The 15,688-nt window shown below is 36.7% G+C and overlaps 1 protein-coding gene across 1 annotated transcript; it reads left to right on the top strand.

Annotated features, from left to right (window-relative positions):
* Window positions 1-4,090: 4,090 nt before the first annotated feature.
* LOC136035477 (26S proteasome non-ATPase regulatory subunit 2-like) lies at window positions 4,091-14,617 on the top strand. Its single transcript, XM_065717290.1, has 3 exons — window positions 4,091-4,317; window positions 6,379-6,497; window positions 14,376-14,617. The coding sequence occupies exons 1-3, from the start codon at window positions 4,092-4,094 to the stop codon at window positions 14,556-14,558; spliced, it is 528 nt and encodes a 175-aa protein (XP_065573362.1). The 5' UTR covers window position 4,091; the 3' UTR covers window positions 14,559-14,617.
* Window positions 14,618-15,688: the final 1,071 nt, after the last annotated feature.

The raw sequence follows: 15,688 nt of genomic DNA, 5'->3' as shown, positions 1-15,688 counted from the left end.
AAATACTGTATAATTGTAACATAATATTATGGTTAATTATACAATGTCATTAATGTACAATTATTGAATGTAAATATACTAGCTCAACAAATTCTGCTACAATTGTACTTAGGTTTCAGTTTAGACAGTTCAAAACTCTACAAAAGTGAGTTTAATTTGCCATTTAATCCAGAAATGATCATCAAATTTTGGTCACTGTTCAAATGAAGTTTGTCTTTTTTTTTTTTTTTTTTTTTTTTTTACTTTTCAGCACTGTGAATTTGAGCAAAATTTTAAAGTCACTCATACTTGCAATTAGACACAAAAATTGAACATTATGCCCATTTTTTAAGGGGGTTCGATACCTTAAAATCCTTTTACGAGCCTCAGCGTCGGCTGACCATCTCAAAAGACGAAGAGTTCATATACAAATTATCTCAGGGCTAGCCACCATCGAGAGCTGTATAGATTTGATTATAAAATTTCATTGAAAAGACAATGAAATTTTACAGCTCTTGCATCGGCAAGGTTTTCAATCAAAGCGTATAGCATCGAAGGTCACACAAACTAAAAAGTTCATAATAGACGAGATAGGGTGATCATTTAAGATACCAAATCCGCTTCAATATCCATATTTGTAGTATCTAAGGCTTCTTTGTTGAATGATTTTGCTTTAGTTGGCTCCATGCATGTATCACTCGGATCGATCTTATAACCCCACCCCCTCCTCCTGGCTATTGGCATGTAAGCATTGAAAATATGAGGAAAGATTATTGACCGCAAAGCCGTTAGAGCCTGGGTTCCTTTGAAAACATTATTTTTACCAAGGTCTGAAAAGGTAATATTTACTTACCTTTAATGTAAATTGTTTGGCAAACCGTTAGATATTGAAAAACTTTATATTTTTTCATGTGCGTCTTCCACTTTTCTTCGGCTAGATGGTGATATTCATAGGTCTCTTAGATTTACGTCTTCTTTTACATCTGATCGGTAAAATTATCATCTCCGTAGTTCTCAAAATATCCAAATTCCGCATACACCAGCAATACAGTCTGATTTTAATCCTTTTGTTGCTTGTCATTTGACATTGAACAACCTTCCCGTTTCGGCTTGAGAATGCTACTCGTCTGGCACCTTCAAAAGACTTGTAAAGAATTTTTTTTTCATACGATTATTTTTTCTTGGCGTATATAGTGCTATCCGTTTTTTTTTTTCGTTTTTTTTGTTATTTTTATGGATGTTGTGATTCATTGCAGTTCAATAAAGCTTATTTAACGAACTCTCTTCCTGGTTTTTTTCTTTGTATATATTGTTTTCTTCTCAATTTTTATGATGCAAATTCCTTACATGTTTAGTAGTTAAATATTTAATGTTATGAGATCTGTTTCATAATCCCCTCCTACATGCCATGGAGCTTTTTTTGTGGGGATTTGTAGATTGTTGTGTAATTATTGTATTTTTATAGTTTAATCATCAAAATGGTCGAAACATAGTGTTTTATAGCCAAGCAGTGGAAATCTTAAATTGAAATAGATGTATGGGAAGGGTTAAATGTCCACTTGTGTCTTTTTTTTCTTCTTTTTTTTTTTTTGTTAAAACCGGATTTGAACACCCACCCTGAGTTTTTTTTCTGACTCTTGAAACATAATGAAAATGGATGTAAACAATTTTTTAGCGCGCTTTTTTAAAGTTTAAAAATTTACCAAGTAAGATTTTTAGTTTCTAATATTTGTATGCAAAGATTAAGAACAAAAATCTGAACGTTCCATGTTCAGAGTAAATTATATAATTATTGAAGCGAAAAAATAAGAACCATTATTATACTAAACTTGGATACCAGGACATGCATAAAGATTGTATTCCGTTTCATTTTCATTCCTCTTTCCAACGCAATCTCGTTCCAACATTGTTCTTTCCATGCTGACATTTTCAATTTGTAAGTCGCTCAAACACGATGTTGCTCTTACACTCACTATTTAAAACAGAAATTGTTCTTTACCTGAAGTATTTATTAAACATTCATATCTTCACTTTGTCTAAAGCTTTTTTTTAATTGTTTGGTTTCAATTGGCGTTATAAATTACTTTGGTGTTATTATTATTTGCGTATATTTTAGACTATATATAGGATATGATCTAAAAAATTTTGTCGGCTTTTTTTCCCAAGGCATTAGCAAATGTTTCCTGAGATTTCTTTCTAAAGCTACCCATCTATGGCTTCGCTCTAGAAGGGAATATTATCATCTCAATTATATCAGTTTCTTTTATTTTGGTTCAGTTCAATCTTGTCATCTTTGGTTTTTGTAAATTATTATTCATTTGTATATTGTCTAGATTTAATTACCAATAATGGTAATTTCAATATATTTTATTATTTGTGTTCCCAAACCAGACTAGATAATATAGAAATTTGGTAAATTTTTTATATTACAAGTGTGGACTAAGCTAAAATTCTAACACCTTTTGCTTGTCATGGGGAAGTAATAGGAGTAATAGTAGTCACTTACGGACTTATGCTTAGTTCAACATCAACCTCAAAATAGCCTGAAATACTCAACTTAATACCCTAAATGGTTCTACCCTAAATAGGGGATACCCTAAATGGGATATTGCTTACACGTCTTTTTGCCAACCTTTATGCACATAGTGTGTTTTTATTTAGTTAAAATCCCCTCAAAATTTCTTGAAATTTTCACCCCTATACCCTTAGCCTTATTATTAGTAATAGCTGTAGCAGTAGAGGTAGTAGCATACATATAGTGTCTTCAAGGTGGTTCAACATCCCCCACAACATGCCCTGTAAGTTTTAACTTTATACTCTAAGCCGCTCCTAAGATATTGCTGACAAACTCTTTTAAAAACTTGCTTGTAAATAGTTTGCCTTCTGCTATTGATTTAGTCTAACTTCCGCCTCTATATCCCCCAAAATTTATACTTTAAATATTCTCAGCCTTAATTGTAGTGTAGCAGTAGTGTTAGTCGTAATAGTAGTTATAGCTGTTGTAATCGTAGTGTACAAATTTTGTCTTTTGGCCAGTTGGCCCCCCCCCCTCATCGTGTCCTGAAATTTTCAGCTTAATACCCTAAGTTGTTCCTGAGTTACAACCTTATGACAACCTGTCTGCACATGACGGGTTTTGATTTAACTCAACACTCGCCTTAACATTCCTGTAAAGGTTCACTTAAATACCCTTAGTCTTTTAGGAGATCAACGATGAAACATGTCCTCTTTCGCAATAACAAATACTGTATGTAAATAATGGACAAACTGCATAACTTACCCTAGGAGTTGGGGGGGGGGGGGTCATGCCATCAACTTATTAGACTTTTCAAAAGTGCAAAACCAAATTGTTGTCTTAAGATTTTGATTGGATATCTTAAGGGGGAAAGGGGCGTTGGTTGCACTGCAATCACTTCACTGTTAAATAGGGCACTAGGACTTCCAGTTTCCAATCGAATGAGCCTCTTCCGAAGTGTTTACGACGACTTATTCCAAACAAACTGCCTTGGTGAAAGAAAAAAAAAGGTAGCACGTAGAGCTCACCTTGCTCTTTACTTTGGCAACGCTATTGTGCTCTCTATGTCTGGTGTTTTAGCCAATCAGAATTTTTGAGCCGCTCTGAAAATTCTAGGGAAAATGCTGACCCAAATTATAGCTTGCTACATCGTACTACTTGTTAAATCTCAGTGTGAATGGCTTTAAAAGACTAGCGACCAAACGATGTCATTGTATGAATTTTAGCTTCTATATTTTATCGAAAGGAAAAGTCTTAGTCCTCTTAGACATTTTCTTGAGTATTTCCTAGAAAATTTTTTTAGAGCATATCTAGAGTATGTTGTAGAGAAACTATCTAGAATTCAATTATATATCCTTGGAATAGAACGCCTTATATTCATTTTCAATGAAACTGGAAGCCGGAAAGACGAACTTTTCAACTACGACCTAAAACAGAAGCAAACCCGAATATTCTTGCATGTCAACATCTTCTTTTTTTATCTGGCAATGAGAAATATTCCTGCCGAAGCGAAATTCTCCTCCGTCTTAAAACTTAGAATTACATGAGAGGACATTGAGTCAAAAATTGAAGCACTGATTTGTTCATTTCTTTCCTAATGCTTCTCAATCTTTGTAGATTAGCTACAATGCTGAGACAGCTTGCACAGTACCATGCCAAAGATGCCAATCATTTGTTCATGGTAAGGATTGCCCAAGGTTTAGTTCATATGGGAAAAGGAACCCTGACCCTCTCACCTTATCACAGTGATAGACAGTTGATGAGACCTGTGGCTGTTGCTGGCTTATTGGGTCTTCTTGTAGCTTGTATTGACGTCAAGCAAAGTAAGTCTTTTTTTCCTCTTCTAATTTTTCCAAGGGCTGATTGTCTAATGCTTTATAAAAGGTCTATGAACGCTTTATGAATGCGTTCATTAAGGTTTGTGAGGTTTATGAATGCTTTATGAACTTTTATGCTCAGATATGAGTTTCTTTAAAGAAGAGAATATTCAGGGTTAGCCATCCTAAATCACCTCTTAACATTAAAATTCTTATTGGGAAAGGGATAAACATGCACAGCTTTGTGTTGTGATGATCTAGGTCATCACAACACTAGGTCATAACCAATGTCATAACTAGTCAGTATGACTAGGTCATAAACCAATGACCTAGTCAGTACTGAAATGAGTTGGTTGTTTGGATATGTTTTTATGGACACACAAATTTGATTGTCTAATGAAAAATATTCATATGTATTAATTTAAGCGCTTTGACGTGTAACTTAAGAGAAAACAAAAAAGGGGCTAGTATTTGAGTGGCTCAGATATAAATTAAAGTTAGTTTAATGGTTTTACCGGTCTTTGGCATAGTTATTTGATAATGTTGATTCAAATATGTTCTTTTATTTTCTTCCTATAAATTCAATGTATTGCCATTTATAATAATTTTCAGCTTATTTATCCGCAATTGTTTCGAATTGGTCTCTGTAAGTTGAAAAAAAAAAAACCTTTTTATTTTTTGCAGGAATTCAGTGTTGATATTGTGTATTGAAAGCTGATTGATATTGTATAAAAGTATGCATTGTATAAAAAAACTGATATTTATAAGTTCTATACTTTCAACATGTCATTTGAAAAATAAATAAATAAAAATCACAAATTTAGTTTGAGGCTGAATCGTAACAGTCGAATGATAGCGAAATTTTTATCTTCGGGTTAAAATATTAAAACCTTAAGACTAAGTAGAAATAACATTACCTTGAACTTGAACAGGGAATAAAATTAAGCATTTATTTAGATTTTAGTCTAACATAAATTTGAAACAAGTGCCTAGTCTTCCTGCTTGAATGGAGCTTTCCATCTGGATGTAGAAAAATTGCTTTAAGACACCAAAGCTAGGTGAGACAACTTTATATAATCCTCTGTAACATTGACTATAGAACTTCTTGTTAGATCACGCACTGTAGGCTCTGGCTCAAGGGTAAGTGAAAACCATTCTTTTTAGACCCAGGCAAGAATTATTCGCTGCTTTCCGGAATATAGTGTCATATTCATTAATCCAGCCTCAGGTCGACTCTTTGCGTAAAATCGCAGACTTCACCTTGATACTACTGTCAGAATAAGCAGAAATTGCCAGTGTATTGAGAAAAAACTAACTATTGCTCCTGTAAGATCCATGACTCGCAGACGTCGTCAATCGATACAGCAGGTATAATTACCGAAAATGGCGCACTAACTGTGAACGTTTCAAGTAGAGAAAGTGTTTGGACTGTGGAAGGCAGATACTAAATATAGCGTATTCAACTAAGATAAAAACTAAGTATATATTTCAGACTGTATAATACAATTTCGAAACCAAAAGTAATTTTGAAAATAAAATTTGCGTTTCACTTTTCTTTTATTTAAAATTCAAACAGTCTACACCAATTGCTATTGGGCCAAAATCTTTTAATTTCTGCACATTCCAAAAAGATACTAACGGTCAATGTTAAAAGTGCTAAAAAGGAGCTTGTTTTGTTGATATACTTTAACTACCCTTCCTCTAAAAATATAAGTGTTTTCTAGTTTTATTTTTGAACAGCTGATATCATTTTTAGGGAATTTCTAATAAATGTTTAGTAATTTAGTATTTATTTACATAAGAACAAGTGTTCAAGAACAATTATCACATTTATAATACTAGTTGTGATATTCCTTCAAAAATTGGGAATATCGAAGCAGCAACTTACCTCACGTGATTTTTTGTTTTAAGTTTATGTCCAGCTTAAAGTGGTCGGAAAAGACATCCGTGTCTAGGCGTGTAGTTCCCTGGCCGACCGGCTCTGCTAGTGCATTGACGCCTTCTTTTGGGAAGAGCGTCGGGGTAGGTAAGTGCATCTATATCATACTGATGCTTGTATTATTTTAGCTATTCTTGGTAAATCACATTACCTTTTCTACTCTGTGGCAGCGGCCATCCAGCCTAGAATGCTTGTTACCTTTGATGAAGAACTGAAAGCGTTACCTGTTTCTGTTCGTGTCGGAACGGTATGTATCCTTTTCTCCCGACTTTTCCTGAACTGGAGAGTATAATAGTTAGGACTTTGATGTTACTTTTACTTGGGAAAAAGATATCTTTTCTTAGTACCACTCCTTCTAATTTACTATCACTGGAAATGCAGGTTGTTATTAATAGATGACTCGTTGAGCTGTTTTTACGGGACTTTGTATTAATCAAGTGACCTATAGCGACCGCAAATTCTGTCAGTCTGTCTTTCCCGGTTTTGCTACTTCAGGCACTTCCAGGTAAGTTAGGACGGTGAAATTTGGCAGGCGTATCAGGGACCGGATCAGATTAAATTAGAAATAATCGTTATCCCGATTTGACCATCTGGGGGGGGGGGGCGGTTAATTCGGAAAAAATTGGAAAATGAAGTGTTTTTAACTTATGAATGGTTGATGGGAACTTAATAAAATTTGATATTTGGAAGGATATCGTGTGTCAGAGCTCTTATTTTAAATCCCGACCAGATCCGGTGACATTGGGGGGAGTTGGAGGGGGGGACCTAAAATCTTGGAAAACACTTAGAGTGGAGGGATCGGGATGAAACTTGGTGGGGAAAACAATCACAAGTCCTAGATACGTGATTGACGTAACTGGAACGGATCTGCTCTGTTTGGGGGAGTTGGGGGAGGGGGAGGGTTAATTCTGGAAAATTGGAAAACATGAAGTATTTTTAACTTACGAAGGAGTGATCGAATCTTAATGAAATTTGATATTTGAAAGATATCGTGTCTCAGAGCTCTTATTTTACATCCCGAGGGGATCCGGTGACATTGGGGGAGTTGGATGGGGGAACCTAAAATCTTGGAAAACGTTTAGAGTGGAGGGATCGGAATGAAACTTGGTGGTAGAAATAATCGTAAGTCCTAGATACGTGATTATATAACTGGAACGGATCTGCTCTCTTCGGGGAAGTTGGGGGGAGGAGGGTTAATTCTGAAAAAATAAAAAAAGAGGTATTTTTAACTTATGAAGGAGTGATCGCATCTTATTGAAATTTGATGTTTGGAAGGATAGTATATCTCAAAGTTCTTATTTTAAATCCCGACCAGATCCGATGAAGAGTAAGTTGGGAGTGGGAGGCGAAATCTAAAATCTTGGAAAATGCTTAGAGTATAGGGATCGGGATGAAACTTGTTGGGAAAAATAAGTGAAAGTCCTAGATACGGGATTGACATAACCGGAATGGATCTGCTCTCTTTGGGGGAGTTAGGGGGGAGGAGGATTAATTCTAAAAAAATAGAAAAATGAGGTATTTTTAACTTACGAAAGAGTGATCGTATCTTAATGAAATTTCATGTTTTGAAGGACCTCGAAACTCAGATATCTTATTTTAAATCCCGACCGGATCTAGTGTCATTAGAGGGAGGTACCGGAAATCTTGGAAAACGCTTAAAGCGGAGAGATCAGGATGAAACTTGGTGCAAAGAATAAGCACAGGTCCAAGATAGGTGACTGACCATATCTGCTCTCTTTGGTGGAGTTGGGGGGGGGGGAGGGTTAATTCGGAAAAATTAGAAAAAGTGAGGTATTTGTAACTTACGATCAGGTGATCAGATCTCAATGAAATTTGATATCTAGAATGATCTTGTGCTTTAGAACTCTCATTTCAAATCCCGACCAGATCTGGTGACATTGAAGGGAGTTGGAGGGAGAAACCGGAATTCTTGAAAAACGTGAAAATCGAGGTATCTTACAAATGGATGATCGGATCTTAATGAAACTTGATATATAGAAGAATCTTATGTCTCAGATGCTCCATTTTCAATTCGAATTGGATCCAGGGACATAGAGGGTTGGAGGGGGGGAAACAGAAATCTTGGAAACCGGAAATTTTGGAAAACGCTTAGTGGTGAGATCGGGATGAAACTTGATTGGAAGAATAAGCACAAGTTATAGATACGAGATTGACATAATTGGTACGGATCCGTTCTTTTTGGGGGAGCTGGGGGTTATTAATTTGGAAAAATTAAAAAAATTGAGGTATTTTTAACTTAAGAATGGGTGACCGGATCTTAGTGAAATTTGATAATTCTTTCAAATCCTGACCAGATCTGTTAACATTGGATGAGTTGGCAGCGTTCGGACTCGTCTATAAATTCCTATATTCTAATGCACTCCTATAAAATGCCTATATTTTGGCTAAAATCCTATTATTCCTATATTTTCGGCTGAAGAGCAATAAGAACGTTGCTCACGATTTACAATTTTTACTTCTCTTTAAGTAAGCCAAGATGTGCTTTTCTTTTTGCTTTTGACTGTTGTAGACTGTGCAGTTTTTCGGTATAGATCGATAATTACTTACAACTGTTGAGCTGTTTGAACTTAACTAATGTTTTGTACTGGGCCTAGTAAGCTGCTTCTGCCTGGGCTATGCTGTTGTGTTGACTTAGTAGCCGATGTTTTTTTTTGTCATGTTGGGCCTGTCCGAAATGAGCAAAGATCAGTATACAGGCTAGCAGTATCTGCTTAATGAGACTGGAGTTCTTGCGACTTATGCGTTTCCTGCCTGAATGCTATTTTAAAGGCTGATGTGAATACGGCCCAGTTTTGGACATTTCCATATTTTTTCTTTTATGGTATTTTAATCTTGGGATGCTATTTTGTAGGTGATGCTTGGTAATTACGTATGGGGCCTGGCAAGTCTAATAGTTCATGGCTTGCTAAGACGGATTGAAGCGGTAGAAAGATTGGCGAATGGTGTAAGACTAGGAACGGCCAGTACTCGCTCTTTTGCAAACTCTGCTTGAAAATTTTTGGTTGCACATCTGGGGTTGCTCAGGAGTAAACCAACATGTGCGATCTGCAGAACACAAAGCCGCAGTTACTGCTTAACTACATCCACTATAGTTTCACTTGAATGGACAATCTCGAGTTGATGAAAAAACCAAGGATAAACTGTTAGTTGGTACAAACATTTTTTGTGAGCGTGATGCCGCTTATAAAGCTGAGTTAATATGGGTGCTTAAGACGGTACAGAGTTCCATGTCTGCTAACTCTTCAGACCATATTGTCGCAACCTTCCATGCGATGTTCCCCGGTAAGATCTCCGACGGAATGTCCCTATGTGTGAAGAAACTCATGTATCTGATCACCGATGCGCTGCATCCTTACTGTAAGCAAATGCTTGTGAAGAACATTCAGGCATATTTTGTACTAGAATTGAACCAACAACGCTGGTATGAAAGAGTTACAGATACGTGTTCAATATTGGTCCTCATATGGAAACGAAATCCAGAGCAGACTTTTATGCACAAGTTTTATGGGCCACGCGACAAGTGATGATCTGTGTAGGAAGATTATGTCAGCCATTGAGCAGAATCAGCTGCCACTTGAAAAACTAATCACGCTTGGAAGTGATGGACCAAACGTCAACAAAAGCGTTTGGAACAATTTCAATGCCAAAAAAAGAAAGTGACGGGAAAGAGAATGTTGAATATTGGTATTTTAAACATCCATAGAATCCACAACGCTTTCTTGAAAGGTCTTCAGGTGTTCGGGGAAGAAAGTTCCGACTTTGTTATTCTTGTGCATTCATTTTTTGCCGGCTGGCCTTCACGTTTTGAAGACTATTGAAAGTGCCAAAAGAAAGTAAGAGTGCCAGAGAATGCTTTCATATAGCAAGTCCTAAGTCGGTGGCTGACGATCGGACGTGCCCTTGCTAGAATCATGCAGCAGTTGCCGACAATCTTAGAGTACTTTCTGAACTTGATGCCGAGAGAAAAAAAAGCTGAAAAAACTTCTGTCCACTCCCAAAATTCTGAAGATTGTGGCTTATATCAGAAGTGTGACGATGAAGGCCCAACTCGAATTTGTTCTAGCCTCAGCAGAACTGTTCATAAGTCTCACCCAACTGTTCCAGAAAGAAGAGCCTCTCATCTGAACTCAGAGATCAAAAGGCTAGTTGTGACACTTTGCGGACGGGTCTTTTCTCCAGATTTCATGACCGAGATTGAAAATTTCTCACCAGAAATGTCGAACCTTGCTGAAAAATTTGCAGAAAAGCCCATAGTTTCGGAAAATGTGGAACGAGCTTTCCGTGAGAAAGCAACACTGAAATACAAGGCCATTTTCTATGTCAATGTGCGAAAACATTTTATTGCGGGGATTCGCCATATTTTGAACAAATGTCCTCTGGAAAAGGATGGTTTTCTAGAGGCTGTACGCTTTTTGAATCCGATCAGCATGAAGGATTCAAGAAGCATTGCAGACATAGCGGCTGTGGCACGCAAGATTGCAATTGGAGCAAGCTCAGACGTCGCCCAGACTGAGTGACTGCTTTTGCGAACGGAAAATGGACCCCGTGAGGACATTACTCGGATCGATCATTTTTGGAGCCATTACTTTGGACTGGTGAATGAGCGTAGAGACAGCAAGTACCTGGAACTTACCAAGCTTATCAAAGCAATGCTGACGTTATTGCCTGGCAGCCCAGATGTTGAGTGTGGGTTCCCGCGTTCTGGTAGGATTCTTGGTGAATACCAGGCACTAATGTCCGAACGCGTTCTGGATGCGAGACTCATGGTATATGACACGTTGAGACTTTATGGAGGAAAACCAGAACGGTTTGTTATTACAAAAGAACAGTTGAATCTTGCACGTTCTGCACGGTCTCGGTACCAACAATATCTGCATGAAAAGAAAAAAGAAGAACTATCCGAGAAGGAGAAAGGAGCTTTTGAAGAGGACAACAAGTGGAAGTTGCAGGAGGTCCACGACCAAAAGAAAGAAATAGAAGACTTGGAAAGCGAAAAGAAAAACTAAGAGCATCAGAGAAAAGAGAACAGTAGCACATACTCTATTTCAAGAAGTGTCCGATAGAATGAAGAAGGCTGCCGGGTCCAAGAGTTCCATAGCCATTGCCCTAGCTGTTTCTTTGCTCGAAGGTGCTGTGAAGTCCAGAACAAGTGAAAGAGAGCAGATGGTAGAATCTGTGAGAATGGAGCAGTCTCTTGCAAAGAGAAGAACTGACCTCATATCGAAATTGATGCCCAAGAAGCAGCAAGAGTGATTCCAGATATTTTACCTGTATCAGTCAATCGTTGGCACAGTATGTGTATCTGATAAAAAAAAATAAAAATGTAGAAACTCGAGAAATGACGAATTTATGTGACCAGGCATCCCACGCCATCTACCACCGATCTGATCCCGAAGACTTCCGAATCCTATATTGGGGCTCGGGAAATCCTATATAAATAGGACAGAGCCTATAATTTGAAACGAACCGACCTGTCCGAACCCTGAGTTGGAGGAGGAAACTGGAAATATTGGAAAACGCTTATAAATGTCTTAGATACGTAATTGACGTAACCGGACTGGATCCGCTCTCTTCGGGGGAGTTAGGTGGGGGGGGTTAGTGCTTTGGTGAGTTTAGTGCTTCTGGACGTGCTAGGAAGATGAAAATTGGTAGGCGTGTCAGGGAGCTGCACAAATTGACTTGATAAAGTTGTTATCTCTGATTCGATCATCTGGGGGGCTGAAGGGAGAGAAAGATTTAGAAAAATTGAGGTATTTTTAGCTTACGAGTGGGTAATCGGGTCTTAAAAAATTTTGGTATTTAGAAGGACCACATGACTCAGAGCTTTTATTTTAAATCTCGGCCAGGCATTAAGCCTCTGATTTTGCTTTTAAAGCAATCTATTGATTCTAAGAAGTTTGCTAGAGCTCATACCATATGATCTCTTGGCTCTTCCGACCTCGTCACTAGTGCCATAGCTCTTGTTTAAACTTATCAGTCCCTTATATTAATTTGGTAATCACGAATCAGAATTCGACTAGCTGTAATAAGTACTGTTTTTTTTTTTTATCTCAAAGCTTTTTTCTGCTATATGTAATAGCTGATTTAGTAGCACAACTTATCAATATTAAGGGCAAATAGTATAAAATGTCATATGAGTTATGAATGTTTTCTGCATTGGATTTTGCTATTGATTCTGTTTACAAATACTGTTTCTCTATGTCACAGTCAATGCGCTTTTTTCTTCCCTGGCTTGGTCATAATGAACGGCCGATCAGGGGGTAAGAGGTGACAAGAAGTCCTGAGATCAGAAGCACTTTTTCAGTTTTGAAACGAAAAAGGGACCAACCACCGACTTTTCACGTCCTTTCGTACCCACATTGTGCTAGACATGAATCTCGATATAAAATTGTAGTCGAAACGGTTGGAGGGTCTAAGACAATCTAAGCCCCGGAGGGTCTAAACTCTGGAGGGTCTAAGCCCCGGGAGTGGTATAAGGCGCACAGCTCCAGGAGATAGGATGCAAAACTAAGCAAACTGTCCACTCCAGAGTTTGCGTTTTATATATTAATTTTAGTAATTGAAATAACAATGGATAAATGTTGGTTGAAATGAAAATCAAGGAAGGAGGTATTGTCTGAATAATTGAACAGACCAAAGTAAAGTCCTCTCTCCCTCCTCTCTGCTTTATCGATATAAACACATTTACACCTTTCGAATCATTGTCATTCTAGGACCATTTACGGACTATTCTAAAAAATTTAATAGCATCAATAAGTTGAGCAACAACTTGAGGTTGATCTTCACAAAATTTACCTTAGCTATGACTACTTGAGCAACATCTCATCAAATCACAACTATCATTACTGCTCCAACAACGACTGCTACTGCAGCTACAACAAAGATTGTCATAACAAGCTGCTTAAAAACTAAAACAAAATTAATAAAGAGCGATGCCCAACATAAATTAAATACAATAAACCAGTTTATTTAACAGCTGCAAATATCTCCTTAGCAATAGTGGTATTTAACGGTTATCCTTAACGGTAGTAAAAATCTTAGGTTATCCTTCCAAAAAAGATAAATAGGCTAAAGAGACATTTTCATGACGGATGGCCAATCCAGCGCCATAAATGGAAAATGGAAAGAAATATATATTTATGAATTACTGAATATCGAATTAAACTAATTGAACATATTAATTGACCATTGTACGCATAAAATAACATAACTGTTAAACCTAAAACCAAAACAGATGATATTATGAATGAACAAATGAAATCAAAAACGGACGTAAATTTATATCGATAATCAAGTCAACCTTACTTCACCCAGGTCAGTACTTCTACTAGCCTGAATTTTTTTCACTTTTACCCGAAGAAAAATTGGGTTCACCGAAACCCTACCAAATATTTAAGCTAAACATCTAAGTTTATTCGACCTTGCAACGACCTCGACCTTCTTATTAGTCCCCAAAATTCTGAGCAAAACTGCCGCTGCCCATTTTTATTCAGTTACACTCAACCTTAAAAGGAGCACTAAAAATTTGAATTTAAGATCACAAATTCTTGAGTTTTTAAGACCACCCCTTTCAGAGAAAGCGGAAAACAATAACATTCGGAAGACGTTTTGTTCAGTGCGAAGTTAGTGTTTCCGCGTTGACGAATTTCTTTCCTTACTTTGGGCATGAAGTATACGAAAGAATTCGTGGGGTAATTGTAGTTTCAAAAAATAAAAGTTTTATATGTTCATGTTTTGTGTATTATTGTCTTTGGAATTGTATTGGAAAAATTTGATGAGCAGAAAAAATCATGTGTAGTTGATAGGAGATTAGTGTAAATTTAAACATAAAAAAACCGTGGGGAATTTCTAAAACCGTGAATTTTTGGAAACCTTCAATGAATATTTCCGCTATGTCCAAGAGACATCCTCAACAAAACACTTGTATAAATAATATAAGACTTGCAATAAATTGTGGTCATTAAAAGACGGCCAGAAATATTAGTTCAATGAAGTTCAATCGTTACTAATAAATAAAACAACACTAAATGAGAACAATCTTACACTAGAACAATTTCTAGTGTGAATTAAGAGTAATTGTACTAAATTTCTTGTCGTGTTCTAGGCTGTTGATGTTGTCGGACAAGCTGGTAAGCCGAAGACAATTACAGGATTTCAGACTCATACGACCCCTGTTCTTCTTTCTCATGGCGAGAGGGCCGAACTAGCTACGGATGAATATTTGCCGCTTACCCCTGTCCTGGAAGGTTTTGTCATTTTGCGAAAGAATCCTTATTTTGAAAAATGATTTAATGTTTTTGTATATTTTTGTCGATTTTCTAAAAAGTAAAACTTTTCCCTTTTAAATTATTGTACAATGTTCGTATTTTGGATTTTGTTTTCTTGTTGGTTGGATGTTTTCTTGGTTTTTTTTTTTCAAAGAAAAAAAATGAAAAATGCCGTTAGAAGGACACTTTTGCGGATAATTCACTTGTCTTCCAATAAAATTCTATCAGTTTACATGAAGACATTTATTATGGTTCGCTTATAGCCATGCTTTTCTACATACATTTTTGTATGGCCATTTAGTTCATTCAACTTGTTTTGTCTGGAAAGTATGCCATGTACTGTATTGAATGGTATAGACAGGTATTTGTCCGCGGGAGGTGGGGTTACCAGGAGGATGTTTTACCTAGATCTAAATGGAAATCAATTTCTTGCTGGTTAAATATTTTCTTTATATTTAAAAGAAAAAAGGAAAAGATTGAATGTTTGTGATAGCAGGTAATTGAATTGTGTGAGAACTGTCAGCTAATTCAATTCGGTTTTTGGCTTACTTTCTTGGAAACCACACATAATTCTTGTGACAGGCCATTTTTCCTCTATTTATCTTTATGATAGTTAGAAGCAGCTGATAAATTCTTATCTTAGTTTAATTAAGAAAACAAACTGTCAAAATATGGAGTCTAAACATTAAATAGTCGTTGCTGAGAGATTCGCAAGCTATGTAAGGGAAAAATAACTGACGTTTGAAATTTTTATTTCAGAAATATTCCTATTGTTTCCTATTTGATTTTCCTTGTTATTTAGCTAGGTCGACCAGACGGACTCTAGGTAGGGAAAGCTAAGGCTTACCTTTATCTTGCTACTAAGTTTGTTTGAGCACATTTGTTGGAGTTCTTCCATGCTTATTGCATCATCGTCGTCATTATCGTGGATGTAAATCATTCTTTTAATCATTCCTTCATCATCTAGGTTTAGCAGATGCATAATCTCACATCCGTCCAGCTTGCCATTTCTATCTTTGTCGAGAGTTTGGAATAACTCTGGGAGTTTGTGACATGGCTCAATAGTAACCTGACATTGGGAAACATAACTGACGTTTGAAATTTTTTGGTTCAATGAAAGTATACTTTCTAAAATACAAGTACTAGAAGA

Source organism: Artemia franciscana, chromosome 14 (genome assembly GCF_032884065.1).
Source record: "Artemia franciscana chromosome 14, ASM3288406v1, whole genome shotgun sequence".
Taxonomy (NCBI): Eukaryota; Metazoa; Arthropoda; class Branchiopoda; order Anostraca; family Artemiidae; genus Artemia; species Artemia franciscana.
The sequence above is the reverse complement of the archived record's forward strand: the minus strand, read 5'-3'. Positions and strand labels throughout refer to the sequence as shown.